The sequence below is a fragment of the Opisthocomus hoazin genome, chromosome 25 (genome assembly GCF_030867145.1).
Source record: "Opisthocomus hoazin isolate bOpiHoa1 chromosome 25, bOpiHoa1.hap1, whole genome shotgun sequence".
Classification (NCBI taxonomy): domain Eukaryota; kingdom Metazoa; phylum Chordata; class Aves; order Opisthocomiformes; family Opisthocomidae; genus Opisthocomus; species Opisthocomus hoazin.
In genome coordinates this window covers 10,524,122-10,540,370 of record NC_134438.1, presented here as the reverse complement: position 1 = coordinate 10,540,370, position 16,249 = coordinate 10,524,122, and the positions used below count along the sequence as shown (strand labels likewise).

The 16,249-nt window shown below is 51.5% G+C and overlaps 1 protein-coding gene across 5 annotated transcripts in view; it reads left to right on the top strand.

Annotated features, from left to right (window-relative positions):
- Positions 1 to 4,963: 4,963 nt before the first annotated feature.
- KCND3 (potassium voltage-gated channel subfamily D member 3) overlaps positions 4,964 to 16,249 on the top strand; it is a 122,814-nt gene continuing 111,528 nt past the window's right edge. For 3 of the 5 annotated variants that reach the window (XR_012766206.1, XM_075443147.1, XM_075443144.1), the window contains exons 1-2: positions 4,964 to 5,021; positions 9,887 to 11,071. Coding sequence is in view for 4 of the 5 variants with exons in the window: in XM_075443147.1 (XP_075299262.1) it covers positions 9,963 to 11,071 (1,109 nt within the window). In the remaining variant the exon portion in view is untranslated. Of the gene's footprint in view, positions 5,022 to 5,276; positions 5,362 to 5,795; positions 6,071 to 9,886; positions 11,072 to 16,249 lie in introns of those variants that run through there. The other 2 variants (XM_075443145.1, XM_075443146.1) reach the window with 2 other exon arrangements.

Here is a 16,249-nt window from a genome sequence, read left to right as displayed (position 1 = left end):
CCTACTCCAGTTTGCCCCAAATGAAGTAACCAAAGAGCAGGCGGTGGGTGGAGGAGACCCCACGGCTTTGGATGCAGCCACAGACCCCATATACCGGCCAGCTGCACAAGGACAGCCCCGCTCCAGGCTCCCCCTCCCTGCCCCCATCTCCAGGAATAATAAAAAGGAATGATGGTCGTACAGGGTTCGCTCCCCAGACAATAGCTAGGCAGGCTGTACATTGCTTTATGGCTGCTGACTTGATTTAAAATGCACTCTTAAAAATGAAAGAACAACAACTTACATTTGCAGTAAATGTATAGTTCCACAGACCTGATTTACTGGTTATGAGCCACCGGAAAACTGCAATTGCAATTTATTGTATTGTTGACTCTAGCAGCGAAACCTTCAGCCTCACTCGAGCTCTGGTAACCACCCCAAACCTGGTAATTTAACATTAATCATTTCTTTCAGGTTGGTTTAGGTTTGGGTGTTTTTTTGCTTTCCTTTAACTGGTCTCTCAGCTTCCAGGAAATAATGGTGATTGCTTTGATGGTGACCGGCTAACCCAGTGTGGGTGAGATCGCCGGGGTGCAGTTGGCCTGGGCTTTGCTCAGTTCAGAGCTTTTTAGCCTTGGTTGACTCATAATTGCAAGAATTCCCAGCTGGCTGGAGGCAGAGCACGGCAAAATAAACTTGCTGCAGAGCAGCCGGATGAAGAACAACGCGTGAAGTCCTGCCTGGGCTGCAAGACACTAAGGCATTCGCAGTAACGAGCACAGCCACGCAGCACAGGGTTCACGTGCCCTCACAGAGCTTCTACCTTTACGCCAGTCGTCCTGATTGCCCTCTCGCTGGCATCGCTCTGTTCGAACTCCCTTGTCTTCGGTGCATAGAATCACAGAATGGTTTGGGTTGGAAGGGACCTTAAAGATCATCTGGTTCCAACCCCCCTGCCATCAGCAGGGACATCTTCCACCAGCCCAAGGTGCTCAGAGCTCCATCCAACCCGGCCTTGAGCACTGCCAGGGAGGGGGCAGCCACAGCTTCTCTGGGCAGCCTGGGCCAGGGCCTCACCACCCTCATGGGGAGGAATTTCTTCCTAATATCTGATCTAAATCTGCCCCCTTTTAGTTTAGAGCCGTTCCCCCGTGTCCTCTCAGATGTCCTAGCATCCACCACTCAGTCAGGCAGCACAAGCAGGAGGCACAGCAGCCCTCTTGCCCTGCTGGTCCAGCAGTGCTGGCGAAGGAATGCTTCAGCGGCAGGCTGGCGACACCGGACTGCCCCAGCACCGTCCTCCTCAAGACGTAACCAAAGGCAGCCCACCGGCAGCGTTGTCTCCCGAGCAGACACTGAACACCCAGGCCCACTAACTCGTTCCTCCGCTGAGGGATCTCGCAGCATCGCCTTCTCGCAGCTGACGCACCTCTCTGCTCCTGGGCAGCCCCGCGTTCCCCGCTCCCCGCGGCTGCGCCTCCCGCTTGGCCCGTCCCCCCCCGCCTCGAGCATCGCGCCCGGTCTCGCCCGGGATCGGGAATGCGAACACGAGACTCTCCCCACTTCAACGCTTGGATGCTGATAGCGTGGGATAGGGCCAATTAAGCACCGTCCCTGATGAGCTGCTGCAGTGAGCAGCGTCGCAAACCCGCGTCGTTCTTTTATTCACCATGCAAAATGAGACTGGAAGAGCGAGCCGTGGTACACACCGGGGAGAGAGCGGACAGAGGACAACAAATCAAAGCCCCGGTTCAGTGTCACCACTGTCCTTCCAGGGTCTTTTCCCTCTGCTATCATCTGTGATCTTTTCTTGATTCATTAAGGTCAGCTGAGCAGAAAATTTTGCAGCTGCTGGCTAGCTAGCAGGGCTGCTGGCCACCATCCACGGCTCCTTCCTCTCCCCTTTTGGAGAGAAGCAGCTGCCTGCGAGGCTTTATCTGGGGCTGGAAAATCTCCAGACACAGAGGGGGGAAAAAACTGAACACGCTGTAAATCAGAGCTGGCCTTGGACCAAAGCCCCCGGTTTCCACGCACCAACGGCCGCGCACGACCGCAGCCGAGGCAGGGGAACGGCTCTGAGCCCCGCGCAAGGACGCAAACACGCCCCACACCGCGCGCAGCGTGCCCCGCAGCGCGGCCCGCACACCCCCCCTGTCATCCTGAATAAACCCCCCAGCCCCTGCCGCCTCCCTGTTCAGAGCCTTCTTCAAAAGGTGCTTGCAAACGAGCCACTTCCTCCTCTGGGATTTTTCTGAGCCAGTAACGAGATCCCCGCACAGCTCCCGCGGGATGCTGAGGGAATTCGGGGCTGCATTTTTTACTCGTCTCTATAAAACGCTTCAGATACTGGTTCTGCAAGAAACCAAAAGCAGAACTGTGTTATGGAAGATCACGTATTATGGACACTTTCCAGATTTAATAGTCTGATTTTCCTTATAAGAAAGCCTGCAAAATTTTGATCCAAATCCAATTTTTGGCAGTTTTTCTGTGTCAAAATAAATTTTTCACCAGAAGTGTGCTGATAAAAGAAAATTTAGCTTAGCCCTAGTGAAGACCATTTCTGCCCCTAAATTTTCCAGTGATCAAATCTACACATGAGACAGACGGGGGAGTGAACAAGGTACTCGAACTCCTGGTTCTGCCACGCCTGCGGCACGAAGGCACCTTACTGCAAGAAACTGCTAGACTTTTTTTATTGTATTTGTAGGACAAGATGGAAAGGGCCTTGTGCCCTCCCTCTTTTACTGGTTTTTAGGACTACCCGTTCTGTGCATTTGTGTGCCACGACAAGCGGCCCACGAGCAAGCCTGGGGGCAGGCAGCGGGAGGGATGAGGGAGGGGGTCTGGAGAAACGCCCGTCAGCCTGCCCTGCTGCGCCGAGGGCTGCGGGGACAGACTGCGGGGACAGAGGACACACACAGAACTGCCTCCGCCTTCAGGCCTTCATACAGCTTCTTTCCTTCAGGAAGCATACAGGCATTTATAAATGCTTCTACATTCTGATGATATACTTTTTGTCAGTAAATATTATTCTGCCCCTTCTTTCGATGGAAACGATGGACAGGGAGCTTGAGAGGCTTGGCCAAGGTCTAGGAGAGTTCTCGAAGGCAGGAGAGGGATTCCAGCAGCCGTGTTTCCCAGGCCCGTTCAACCACGAGAGCACACGGATAATTTTAAGGTTACAAAGACTGACTCTTTCACATAACCATATTAATGATCGCTCTTTAATCTAGCCAGGCATTTTCACAAGCTTGGATCCGAAGCAAGGAAGCTGTTGGCACAATCTGTAGGACATAATCAGACCACAGAGCTACAGTGCCATGGCAAGCTGCAATTTCAAGCAACCAAGCCAGCTTTATCACTGCAGCGGTCACTCCAGGCTGCTTACAGAGCGCAGCCACCAGCTGGCAGGACATCTAGCACAGAATTCACGCAGGGCAGCACCCAGCGCAAAGAACCAGCACAATAAATAAAATGCACTGTAGAGGCACAGGATATAAGCATGGAAGAAAATGGCAGAGCAAAAAAAATCAAGGGAGCTGTATTTACTACCGACATTTAACCACGCAGTTTATTCCGGTGGTTTCTCTGCATATACGGCTTGTTTTAACACTGTCAGGCTCCGCTTTCAGTAACTGAGTGAAAAAAAGTTGTTCAGAAAGTTTTAATAAAACCTCCAGTTGGTGCAATAGAACCTGAGGAGATCTTCCTAGAAAGAGAGAGAAAGGGAAAGGCAGCAAGAGCCAAAGAGGGAAGGATGGAGAGAGCTGAAGAAACAAAGGAAGAAAAAGATAAATAAGAAGAGAGAGAGAGAAGGAGGAAGATTTTCACAGCAGACTATCTGCAGCTGGGATTGCTTTTGACTTTCATACTCTATTTAAAAATACAAAATTGGGAGCATTGAAAGAGAGTTCCCAAATTAGCTTTTTAATAGAGATCGGAAGTTGAAAGGGGGCCGAGTCATGGGGGAAAAGCTATTCAGGATCAGAGCCCGGCCAGCGCCGGCACGGAGCGAGGCCAGAGCACGGCTGAGGGAGGAAAGAGTCGGGAAGTTTTATGAAGTGGTGACATTGTAAATCACAGAAAAATCTCTCATACCAGTAAAAGACAAATGACATTTCTGGTTTTGCTTTCTTCTGAGCATCTGCAAGGGGAAAAGAGCAAGTGGAGAGCCAGGCAGGGTTTTCAAGAGGAAAGCAGTGCTGAGGACACCTGATAAAGATGGATTCTGGATGCTTTGATTTGCTTAAATTCATAAAGCCGACCAAAGATTGTCACGGAAGCTTTAGGGTTCACTTTGCACACAGCCAGCCATGAGTCCAGCGTACAGCCACGAGTATCCATAACGAACGGGGTACATCGCGTTGGCACAGCCTCCAGCCAGGCTGCAGACCTCGCAGTGCCGCTGGCAAACACTACGGGGGGGTTGCTTTGGGGGCGGGTCACCCAGGACTCGAAGTTCCTATTATTTTTTAATAATTGCATTGAGTTATCAATGTTCAGACAACGCTGAGGCACGGAGCTGGCCGGATCAGGGTTCTGCCCTCAGAGGTGCCAGGTTACATTCTCCAAACCAGACCACCTCAGTGCTCAGGTGTGTGAGGATGTGGGCATTTTTCTAATATATATATATATTTATTATTATTGTTTTTTAGATCAGGCCCTGGTGCCAGCGCTCCCAGAAGCCGGGCGCGTCCCGGCGCGGGCACACACCCGTCCCTGGGGCCGAGCCCCGCTGCCCGCAGCCGAACCAGGGGCGGCCCCGCAGACCCTCGCCCCCCGCCGATGGAAGCCCCGCACCGCCCCGCACCGGGTCCGCGCCCCACCAGCCCCAGCCCCGGCCCCGGGGGCGGCCTCGGGGGGCGGCGGGCGCGGGGATCCCCGCTCCGCCCGGGCCCCGCCGCGCCCGCGCGCTCCGCGCCGCCCCGCGCCCGCCCCCGCGGGCCGCCGCGCCGCGCTCCCGCAGCCGCATGGCAGCGGCGGGGCCGGGCGGCGCGAGGCGGCGGGCGGCGCGAGGCGGCGGGCGGGCGCGCCCCGCGGAGGTGAGGGGGTGCGGGACGGGGGTGCGGGACGGGGCGGGGGGGGGCGAGGGCAGGAGCGGTGCCCCCGGCTCAGCCGCCGCTCCCCGTCGGGCGGGCGCGGCGGGGGGGGAGCGCGGCGCGGCGCGGGAGCGGAGCGCGGCTCTCCGCGCCCTCTGAGCGCTGCCCGCACCCGACGCCAGTCCCCAGCTGCGGCCGCGGCGCTCCGGCCCCCGCCGGTGCGGCCCCGGGGCTGGGCGTGCCCCGCCGGCCCCGACCCGCAGCCAGCGATCGAGCGGGGCCGGGGCTGCCAGCCCGCGCGGGAGACGGCGCGGGATGCGGAGGCGGCGCGGAGCCGGGACCGGTGAGAGCGGCCGAGGAGCCGGGCGAGCAGGGAGGGAGGCGGTGGGAAGAGGGGAGGAGGAGAGGGGGAAGGATCGGGTTGAGCCGAAGGGTTTAGCTCGGTGCCCGCCCGCAGCCGGGGCTCGGCTGCCGGTCTGCGATGCGGGGGGACGGCTCGTTTTCTGGTCCAGGGGAAGGGAGCTCTCCCGCACGGTGCCCGAGAGCCAGGGACGCGGAGGGAGCTGCGGGAGGCACCCGCGGAGTTCGTCCCCTGCCTTGCCTGGCCACGGCTGGCAGGTGGGCACGCAGGGTGGGCGCTGCCCTGTGCCTGGCGGCCCCCTCGCTGGGACCACTGGGTCCGTCGCCCTGCTGCAGCCCCGCGTGGGCTCGCCGGGACCCCCGTGCCCTTGGCAGCTGCGCTCGGCAGCGAGAGCAGAGCTCCGAGCGCTGCTGGGAGGGGAGGGGGCAAACGAAGCAAGCCCCGGCGAGAGAGGCAGGGAGCGACTGGGTCTCGGCAGCGACGAGCGAGAAGCTGTTTAGTCATCCCGCTATATATACACTTTCACAATGATGATCGCATTCGCTGATTGCCTCCGACTGCCTTGAGAGAGGGAGCCGAGGCAGGCAGCGCAGCTCACCTCACCTCTTATCCCGAGGAGTGGCTGCTCCCCCTTCCTCCCAGTTCCCCAGATTCAGCCCTCCTTGGGGCGCCCAGTGGCTCTCCTTGCCAGGTAAGGCATCGCCGCGAGCCGGCAAGATGGGGCTGACTGGGAGGGAGGGGAGAAGTTTGCGTGCATTTACCCTGAGCCTGTTGCTTTTGCTCCTCCATCTCCGCAATGGACCGAGGGAGGGAAGGTTCTGCAGAAAGTTTTATTGTCTGATGTGATTGCGAAGGGAAAGGAATACGTGACTGACGGAGGATATCGAAGCTTTGGCTGACATATTTTGCTGTAAAGCAAATACAGCTTTGCTGTCTGAGCCTGACCCAACAAGGACAGAAAAGAACGAATGATCTCAAGGCTCTTACTCCCATTAGCGGTCTCCCGTCAAGAAACTCACAGTACGTTTATCAGTCGTATTTGAAACCATCCCTGTCTGCTTCTAGAAAGGGAAACACCATGAGATTTTTGGTTTGTTTCTGCTCTTGTGGGACTACGAAGAGACATTTGCTAAGTGAGGCACTGCCGGTGGGAGCTGATGTGGTAAGAATCCACCGTTCATCTCGTGACGCTTTAGGTGAATAGAAATAGCTGTTCTCCAGAGTTTTCCTCCAGAGCTTTACCGACCTAGCCGTGCCTGGCGGGTTTTTGTTCGGCGCGGGGATGGACGCAGGGTGCCCAGGAGCCGGTGCTGGGCAGGGAGGGACTGGGACGGGCGCAGGTGGCCGGGGAGGGGGCAGGGGGCTCGTGCCACAGCCTTTTCTATCAAATCTCCTTCCACCATTTCACTGTCCTGATAATTGCCTAAAGAAAACAGATTCTTTTCTGTGTAGATGCTGACTTTTTTAAGTCAGGAGACAAATTATTTTATTTCGTGTGCCAGGTCTTCTAAACATCAACAGCAGGGTACCAATCTTTTGTTAACTAGTTCCTTTCAAATTACCTGCAGAAACTACAGTAATTAAAATTAGAAATACGTGTATAGCTAAATAGATGCTTGTTGGAATTACAGCGTGTCTGTTTGCTGTGCGAGCTGGAGAGACTCTGTCGACTGCTCAGTATATTTTGAGCTCAGCCAATTGCTCTCCAGCCTAGACAGACTGGGTAGCAGTTACCAAAACCCAGGCGTGCAGAAAAGGAGGATTCTTTCCATATTTTGTAGATAAACGTGTTAGTTCATCTTTTTTTTTACTCAACTTAGTTTGTGCAGCTCTGAATTACACATCCAGTCCTACCTCGCTCTTCATTCTCTGTCTCTTATGTTGGGGCGGGGTAGAGTTCCAAGGACTCGTGGACAACAAAAAGCAAAACGTCTTCTCCCTCTCAGTCCTTCCACGCTGACAGACAATTTATAGCTGAAAAAGACTCTCTTTTTGCGTTTTTTGAGGATCAAATGGGACGGATTTAATGCCGCTTTGAAAATTAAGCTGTGTGCACTAAGTTTTCTTGACCAGCTGCACCTCTGTCACAGAGAAACAAGAACTCAGCTTCCACAGAAGAATACCCCTCTCCTTCGCTTTTGCTTCAATCTCCTGTCCATTTCAGAGCCGAGATATTTATAGCTTCCCCACATATACTGCCAGCATGAAAGGACCCATTTTATCTTTAAAAATTGATTTAAAAATGTGTAAGTCACTTATGAGTTACCAGTGCTTTATTAGAACAATTATATGTGAAGTATTTATAGTGCCGCAGCAGCTAATGTAGGTAACCTGGAATTTACAACCAAAGTTGTAGAAGTAGAGATTTCTAACGGGGTTCCCCTGAGAAATCAGGGGAGATGAGGATCCAGTGAACTGGAGCTGGTCAGGTCACTGGGCATCGCCGTCAGTCCTGGCAGAAAGACTGGGGTGGGGTCACTAATTGCAATTAGGAGGCAGAGGAGACAGTTTACCCGCAGGGAAAACAGGAACGGGATGCACGGTCTTGGTCTCTTGGTTATTCGCCTGGATCTCTCTGGTGATTAATGAATGAAATGCATCTCCTGTTGCTGCCTCCTGTTTTGCAGCCCTGTTCTTAACGCAGCGTCTGGTAAAAGTTAAAAGATCCGGTGCTGCTGGTCTCAGCGATCGGCCGCGCGGCTGCCTGAGCCCGTGGAGATCGTCTCTCCGCCGAGGACCCGGGCACATTTTCAAAGTCGTGCAGAGAAAGTTTGCAGTGCTGCACTCTGCCGAAAGAGCCTGGGCTCCAGGGCTCCCAGCCTGGCACTAGTAACGCAGTGAATTCCCTCGTTAGGGGGAGAGGAAAAATAGCTCATGGTAATAATGAACAACCCTTGATAGGAAAATATTGTGGGATGTTTCCTCCAGCGCCGCGTATACACGCAAAGCATCTCCTTGGGATAAGCATCACTATGGATTATTATATTTTTCATAATTACAAAACCTCTTCCAGCAGCAGCAAGATGTTTGCACGAGGGATTTCAATTGTCCTTTAGATAGTAAAATTGCACAGAAAGAGCCTCCACATTAAGGTGATGAATGTTAATGTGCCCTGACAAGGAAGAGCGTTTAGTCATTTTCACCACAGATTGATTCCATCATTTTTTATTCAGTATTTTGATGGCCTGTTGAGATCGATAACGCTGCAGCCTTACTGGCTGGAATGGCAGCTTTCATGTAACTAAAAATTTCAGAGCAAAACTGCCTAGAACTATCCTCTGCCGTGTAGAGGATATAATTAGGCTCTGAGGGCCTGAGTCAGTGGAATCAATGGAATTTCCATTGATAAATTGACTTTTGATACGGCCCCTAATGCATCTTGTATGATAATGGCACCTTTCTCCAGGTATTTCTATGGTAGAATTAGAAAAACGTAGGGAAGTGAAAGTAAATACAAGTTAAACCAAAAGTTGAATGTTGTAAGAACTCTAACCAAAGACCAAAAAGAAAAAGAAAATTCACGGCTAGATCAGAAGCACAATAACTACTCTAATTTCAAGAGAATGCTGGTTTCCAGTGGCTGAGCAGCTAGACAACCTGGAATATTTTCCATCTAAAAATCAAGGGTGCAGTGAACATATTTCATTTCAACCTAACAGTCCTGCAGTTCTTAGGACTTCTGCCTCTGTTAGCTAGGAAATAACCGAGGTGTCTTCCTGCCGGAAGCAAGTGGTCCAACTTTGGAGGCTTCCATCATTCTGATGTTCTTGGTACTCCGCTGGTAGCTTAGTCCGTCAGCTTTCCCACCTGGAGTCAAGCTTACTGTTGCCCAGGTATTCTGAGCAATGTTTCCCGGACAATCACAACTTTCCTCTAGGCCGGTGGAGGGATGCAATATTTCACAAGGGGAAAGCCCAGCTCTAAATGAGAGACCAGCAAAAAACTGCTGCTGAGGCCAGGTCTTTAAGGTGGAAGAAAACGAATGAAAACCAGGGGAGATGTTTTGTTTCTTTCAACTGAAAATGTTCTCAGTGCGAGATTCATTCCATATTGAACGTTTTTAAGACTGGAAACCCAGCTCAGTCCAGTCGTGGCTTTTCATGGCAGACAGTTTCACTGGGTGAGCTGCGAGCTGATTTCACTGGCGTTCCCAGTGCTTTCTTGACAGCTGTAGTTAAACTGATGAGCACATGAGGCTTACACCTGGGGAATTATGGATTAGTCTTGTTTGTAAGGAAGCAAATATAAATTAGTGTGTTTATGCTACTTTTAAAATGCTTTTAATGAGGAATCATTTGCTATTCAAAATTTCAGTCTATAATAATGCCATAACCCCGCTGAGCTGATTATCCTGTGCCTTGTTGAACACCATTCTTCACACGGGAGATGAGGGCAAGCCAGTTGTTTTAGATTCTTGTGTCTGTCCTGATATTGGACTCTTTAACGCAATGGGGCAAGACACCCCGCTTGACTATGTGTTGTGTTTTTATTTTGTTCTGTATTTTAGATGGAACTGATCTGACTTCCAACAGGTCTGAGGAGCAGCCTAACTGTCTTCTCCAGTAACAAGGCCTGGGGTCATCATGGCAGCAGGAGTAGCAGCATGGTTGCCCTTTGCCAGGGCAGCTGCCATAGGATGGATGCCAGTGGCCAACTGTCCCATGCCACTGGCTCCGACGGAGAAAAACAAGAGGCAGGATGAGCTGATCATTCTCAATGTGAGTGGCAGGCGTTTCCAGACCTGGAGGACTACACTGGAGAGATACCCAGATACTCTCCTCGGCAGCACCGAGAAGGAATTCTTCTTCAACGAAGACACTAAGGAGTACTTCTTTGACCGGGACCCTGAGGTCTTTAGGTGCATCTTAAATTTTTATAGAACTGGGAAGCTGCACTATCCCAGGTATGAGTGCATCTCTGCTTATGACGAAGAGCTTGCCTTCTATGGGATCCTCCCTGAAATCATTGGGGACTGCTGCTACGAAGAGTACAAAGACAGAAAGCGGGAAAACGCAGAGCGGCTGATGGATGACAATGACTCAGAAAACAACCAAGAAGGGTCCATGCCATCCCTGAGCTTCCGGCAGACCATGTGGCGAGCCTTCGAGAACCCCCACACCAGCACCTTAGCCTTAGTCTTTTACTACGTCACCGGTTTCTTTATTGCTGTCTCTGTGATCACTAATGTCGTGGAAACTGTCCCTTGTGGCACGGTGCCTGGAAACAAGGAGCTTCCATGTGGGGAAAGATACGCTGTGGCTTTCTTTTGCTTGGACACGGCTTGCGTGATGATTTTCACGGTCGAGTATCTGTTGAGACTCTTTGCGGCCCCAAGTCGCTACAGATTCATTAGAAGTGTGATGAGCATCATTGACGTGGTGGCCATCATGCCATACTACATTGGCTTGGTGATGACCAACAACGAGGACGTCAGCGGAGCCTTTGTGACACTAAGGGTTTTTAGGGTTTTCAGGATTTTCAAGTTCTCTCGCCATTCCCAAGGCCTAAGAATCTTGGGCTACACTTTGAAGAGCTGTGCCTCCGAGCTTGGCTTTCTCCTCTTTTCCCTCACTATGGCAATCATCATCTTTGCAACTGTGATGTTTTACGCAGAGAAAGGGTCCTCGGCAAGCAAATTCACCAGTATTCCTGCGTCCTTTTGGTACACTATTGTAACCATGACAACACTGGGGTGAGTATTACTTTTTCTTTTACTGAGCAGCAGGCAAGCACGTTCTAGGAGCTTGCCTTCAGTTACTCCTAAGTGTTTTCTTGGGTGCATGTTTGAGAAGGGGCTGGAACTGTTAAAGGCTTGATTGTTCTTTGCCTTACAACTTCTGCAATTTATGCTTATGTGAAGTTGTATAAAGCAGAAAAAACACTTACACCCACTTGACAAATGCTTGGCACAATGGTAAATGAGTGCAGGAGGAGCAAGGCTGTGGAGTAGCAGGTCCTGTTTCGCACTCCTTCTGCAGGAGAGAAAAGTTACCAGGAGCGCAAGGGAGCTGGCAACTAGAGCTTATGGGTTTCCTCAGACGTTCGTTCGAGCCGTAGATGTTACACAAGGTTGCTGATGTATATGCTGGCTCTTCGCAATGTCGGTCATTGTTGCTTCACTTGACACGTACAGATTTGCTGAATTCAAACAGGTATTGTGGGTCGCGATACTCCTGAAAATACTCAGTGGTCTCCAGGACATGATCTGGTTTTTACTGAATTGAGCAGGATACCGGCTTCTTCTCTGTGTTTAGCTGGGAGTTTAAGAAAGAACGTGAGCATGCTGTAGCAGGTGCAGTAGAATTTCAGACATTCCCGTGGACAGGTACAAAGATAATGATATCAAAGCAAAGGAAATGTAGCCTGGAGGGCACTTTTTTCTCTTATATTTCATTTCTGTCTTACAGATGTTTCTGCTGAGATTATAGATTTGAGCTTCTGTTGCTCTGAACTAAAACCTTTGTAAGCAGAATGACCAAGCCCTCACGCTGACGGGGTTATGTAAGAGAAGGCAGGCATCGCCGGCTGCCGCTTCAGGCGGTCCCAGCCCGGTGAGTGAAGGCAAGCTCTTAACGCCACGCATCACAACAGTCCACCAAGTGTATAGTTACTTTGCAAAGAGTTTTCCCACTGGAAAGTTCACACAGTTTAATGTTCAGATGTAGACAATTCTCATTCTTGTAATATGGTGACCACTTTTTCTCTAAACTGCTCCTGATTTTAAACACTTCTCTGTGCCTATTATACATGAACAGGCTCACAGTAGCACTTTTAAATTATTAAAATCATAATTCAGCTGTCAGAAAGGCGCAGAATCTGAGCATATGACAACTGCAAGTCTGAATTTCTTCATTAAGTGAAAATGTAGAACGTGTTTGTCATAGTCACCAGAAGATCTCTTTTTCCTCCTTTCTGAACACCTAAGCGAGGTTTGCAAGTTCGTGTGGCAAAAGCGAAGGTCCTTACCCTGGAAAAGAAGTCAGCGCTTTCTCAGGAATCGAAGCTGGGCTTTAGATCCCAGCACTCCCCTGCTCTGTGGTTCAGCTTTCCATATTCTCACTGGTCCATACTGGTCAGTTCCCACCATCGTGTCTGAGCGGTTTCAGAGGGACGCCTGTCCTGGCTGGCGTGGTCGCGTGCCCTCTCCCTGAGGGGGAAATGCCTGAACATGCAGTTCTGTGCTCTGGTTTCTGTTCAGTAACGATTGCACCTATCTTGCTGTCTACACGCGGCGCTGCACATTCACACGTACGTTGTTGTATCTTTGTGACAGGGCAGCTGGGGTCAAGGCAACAGTCGGTGTTGCCTGGGAACAAACCCTCTGTGCAATCCCGGCAGAACGTGCTGCCGTGCGGTCGAGCGTCTGTTCCCCCCGGCGCGGTGACTTGGGCCTCTTCTCCTTCCCTCCCTTTCTGAGCGCATGGACAGACAAAGCAGAGTGCTCCTGAAGACTCTGGAGTGTTCTCACTCTGTTGTAATCACAGAAATTATAGATGAATGAGTGCTTTTAATGAGTTCAGAAGAATTTTAAAAATCATACATTTAAACACGGCTTTGTAAGAGTTCATTGGAAAGGGACCTATAAAATACCGTCAAAGCCTTAATGCTTAAACTTCTCGTGTTACTGATCTGGGATTTTTGTGCAGGATTTTAATTAAAATAGGTGTTTCTAGCAAATAGTCTATCAGCTAAGTTGTATTACAGACTCACAGAAACCTGGATGAAGGCGGACCCCGAGGAGCCCCCGTGCTCTCTGGCAGCAGCTCTCTGCCCACGGCCGCGTTCAGCAGGCACCAAGCTCCCAAAGTCGAACACTCTCCCCTGGCTCACCCAAAACCCGTGCTAGAAAGCGAAGGTGCTACTGAGAGCCATAAAACCCAAATTCCTGCCAGAGCCGCTCCGCAGACCCCAGCCAGACCCCACGAGAGGCCCTTCTGGGAGCTGGCCGGGACGGTGGTGGGGTCCCGGCCGCGCGGGTGCAGGGACAGCACCGGTGGCACGAGGCACCGGCTGTGCCAGCACCAGCCCTGGGCTCCTGCAGCGGCTCTCACCCGTGGCTTGGCACCAGGGCACGGAAACTCGTGAGCTCTAGGAATGAAACGTTTGGGCTCAGGTGCTTTCCACCTTCCCAACTCCCAGCACGTGGCGTGGGTGGTTAGCATCCCCCGGCCCCCTTCGCTGCCCCATAAATCTGTTCAGATTTGACAAACTGGCATTTTCATACAGTATTTCATACAGATCTGTCTTGAGAAGTCATTTCAGTGTGTTTGGAAGGGTCTTGTCACTAATGCAAGTACTGGCAACGCCTGTCACGCAGACGTGGCCAAAATGCAGCCAGAGTCTCTAACGTGCTGCTTCACGCGTCGGGCTGTGCCCGCTTAGTGCCTGCCAGTTCGCTGCTTGCATTTCAGCAATGCTCACAGCTTTTACGAGTATCTTAAATATTTTCTGCCATTTGCCTTTAAAAATGCAGCCAGCATTTAAAACAAGAAATTATAAAGCACAATGTTTTTAAACTCAAATCTATACACACATATATGTATTTTTTTTGTTCTGAACACTGAAACATTTAAATCCAGACAAGCAAACGTTTCCCTGACACTGGAATTCCACCACCGCTTGTGACAGAGTGCTTTATAAAACTGATTTGGAACATGCAGGAGAACTTTTCCCATGTTATTAAGCCATTAAAAAATCAGCTCCATTTATATAAAAGAGAAAGTTTACTTGCAACAAACAAAGAGGCTAGCATTAGGAAGCCATTAACTCTCCCACTGTACTGTACATCAGCTGCTGTTATTCCAGATTCCGAAGTATCTTTAGGATACAACTGAATTTCCAGACTGACCCATAAATGAAAAGCAATAAAACCGCATTTCTTCTTGAAGGTGAAGGACTGCATAAAATAGAGTAAGTGCTGCTTTTGCTGGGGTTACTGTGCAGCTCAGTTTTGAAAGCCAGGACGGTCTGCAAGCTCTTTAGTTCATTAACAACCCAAGGAATATTAACAACCCAAGGAACAGGTACAACAGTTTTTCTGGAATGGGAAACAAAGCAAAGGAATTAAATTACACTGACCCTTCATCTCTGATCCCTCCGTTGTGCTCATCTGCCCTGGTTTAACAGAGGCTGTTTTTAATTTAGCACGATTTAAATTTTGCTCAGGAGGTTTTATAATGAAAGCATTATTCTGGGGTGCATCTTAAATCAATCTGAATTACTGAAACAACTATTCAAAATTAATTCAAAATCAGCTATCCAATTCATGCAGAAACATTTTTCTCAAGAGGCCAACAGCTACCCATCTCCTCTCCTGCCCTCGTCTGAACCACTGCTACAGCAGACAGGAGCTTTGCCAGCACCCTCCCGGTGTTCTGCAGGGGCTTTGGACCCCCGGGACCCTCCAGCTCGGGAGCGCAGCAGCGGAGGAGCTCGGTGCTGGTTCCCTTCGTTAGCATTCATGTCCCTGCCTTGGTTTTTAGCTGACTGGATATGCAATAGCCACCAGTCTTACATCTATGTAGAGACAGTTTAATTATCATAAATTTTGTTACCTTGTTCCCGATGCGTTGGGTTTATTCACTCTTAAACAGCGTTTGGCTGCGGGTGAGGCAGCCTCGCGTGGCTCTGCCCGTGGGCACGCAGCCCCAGCACGGCTGCGGGGCGAGACCTCTCTCAGTTATTAAACCCCACACCATTTTTTCCCAGAGCGCACATTTTTCTCAGCTTTCGATAGCTGTTTTCATTTCACCTGACAAAAGCAGTATGTTTCAGACTCCCGGGCAGTGTCTGCGACCTGCAGCACATTGTAGTGGTGAAAACCCAAGTGCCGCGTCTGCCTGCACCCTCCCGGGCACGGAGTGGCTGCCGAGGGCCCGGCGGAGCACGGGGCACCCGAGCACCGACCCCCAGAGCCGGCCGTGCCAGCACCGCCGTCCCCGCCACGGCTGCACGGGCTGGGGCGCATCAGGGTGCAGACCCGCAGCGTATCCTGGAGGGCATCGGCACCGAGCTCTTTGCGCTGTTGGTGTCAAGAAACCGGCAGCACCGCAGACCAGGGACCAGAGGTTGTTGATGGATTTTGTCCTGGTTTGAGCTGAGGGATACGCTGTGTGATTCTTCTGTTGCCTAACGAATGAAGGCTGAGCTCGCACAGCTCAGCGCCCTCGGGGTGGTCCTGGGAGAATCTGTCTTCTGTCTGACTGTCTCCCTTACGATTTGCAAGAGCAAAATGGTTTTGAGAACGCCATCCCTCTTTCAGATGCAGCTGCACTGGTCCATGAGTTTGAAAGACACAGCTCAGTGCACTTGGACAGCACAGCCCTAGCGAAGGAACTCGCTTCAGGAACCAGCGTAAGCCTAGGAAGTCAATAACGCAGATGTGCTGGCCTGCGTATGGCCTGGAGCGAGGTCTGAACTCCTTCCCAGGTTCGTTAGCTGAGTGCTCAGAGAGCAGGGTTCGGGGTAGGGCTCTGTTCTGGTTTGTCTGGGTTCAGGCTGGCACCGTGCGGGGCCGCCGAGCGTGGGGCAGAGAGAGCGCGAGGGAGAGCCGACACGCGGCCAGCCCCTCCGAAAGAAACGTCGGTCTTCGTTCGGCTTGTTCCGTGGGCTTCCGTGTTTATTGGTATTCAGTCATGGACAAGAAAGGGATGAAATGTAAGCAGTGAAATAACACGTGAAATGCTGGCTGCCGAGCTGCTGACAGCTGGACTGGCCTGAACCCCCTGAGTACCGACCGCCTTGCTGGCACACGCTGCCAGCTGCGGCGTGAGCAGAGATCTCTGCAGCCACTTCTCCAGTGCGAAGCACCGAGACCACTCAAGCTGATAGTAACCTTCATTCACCCTCCTTCATGCAAACTAAGAGGAGT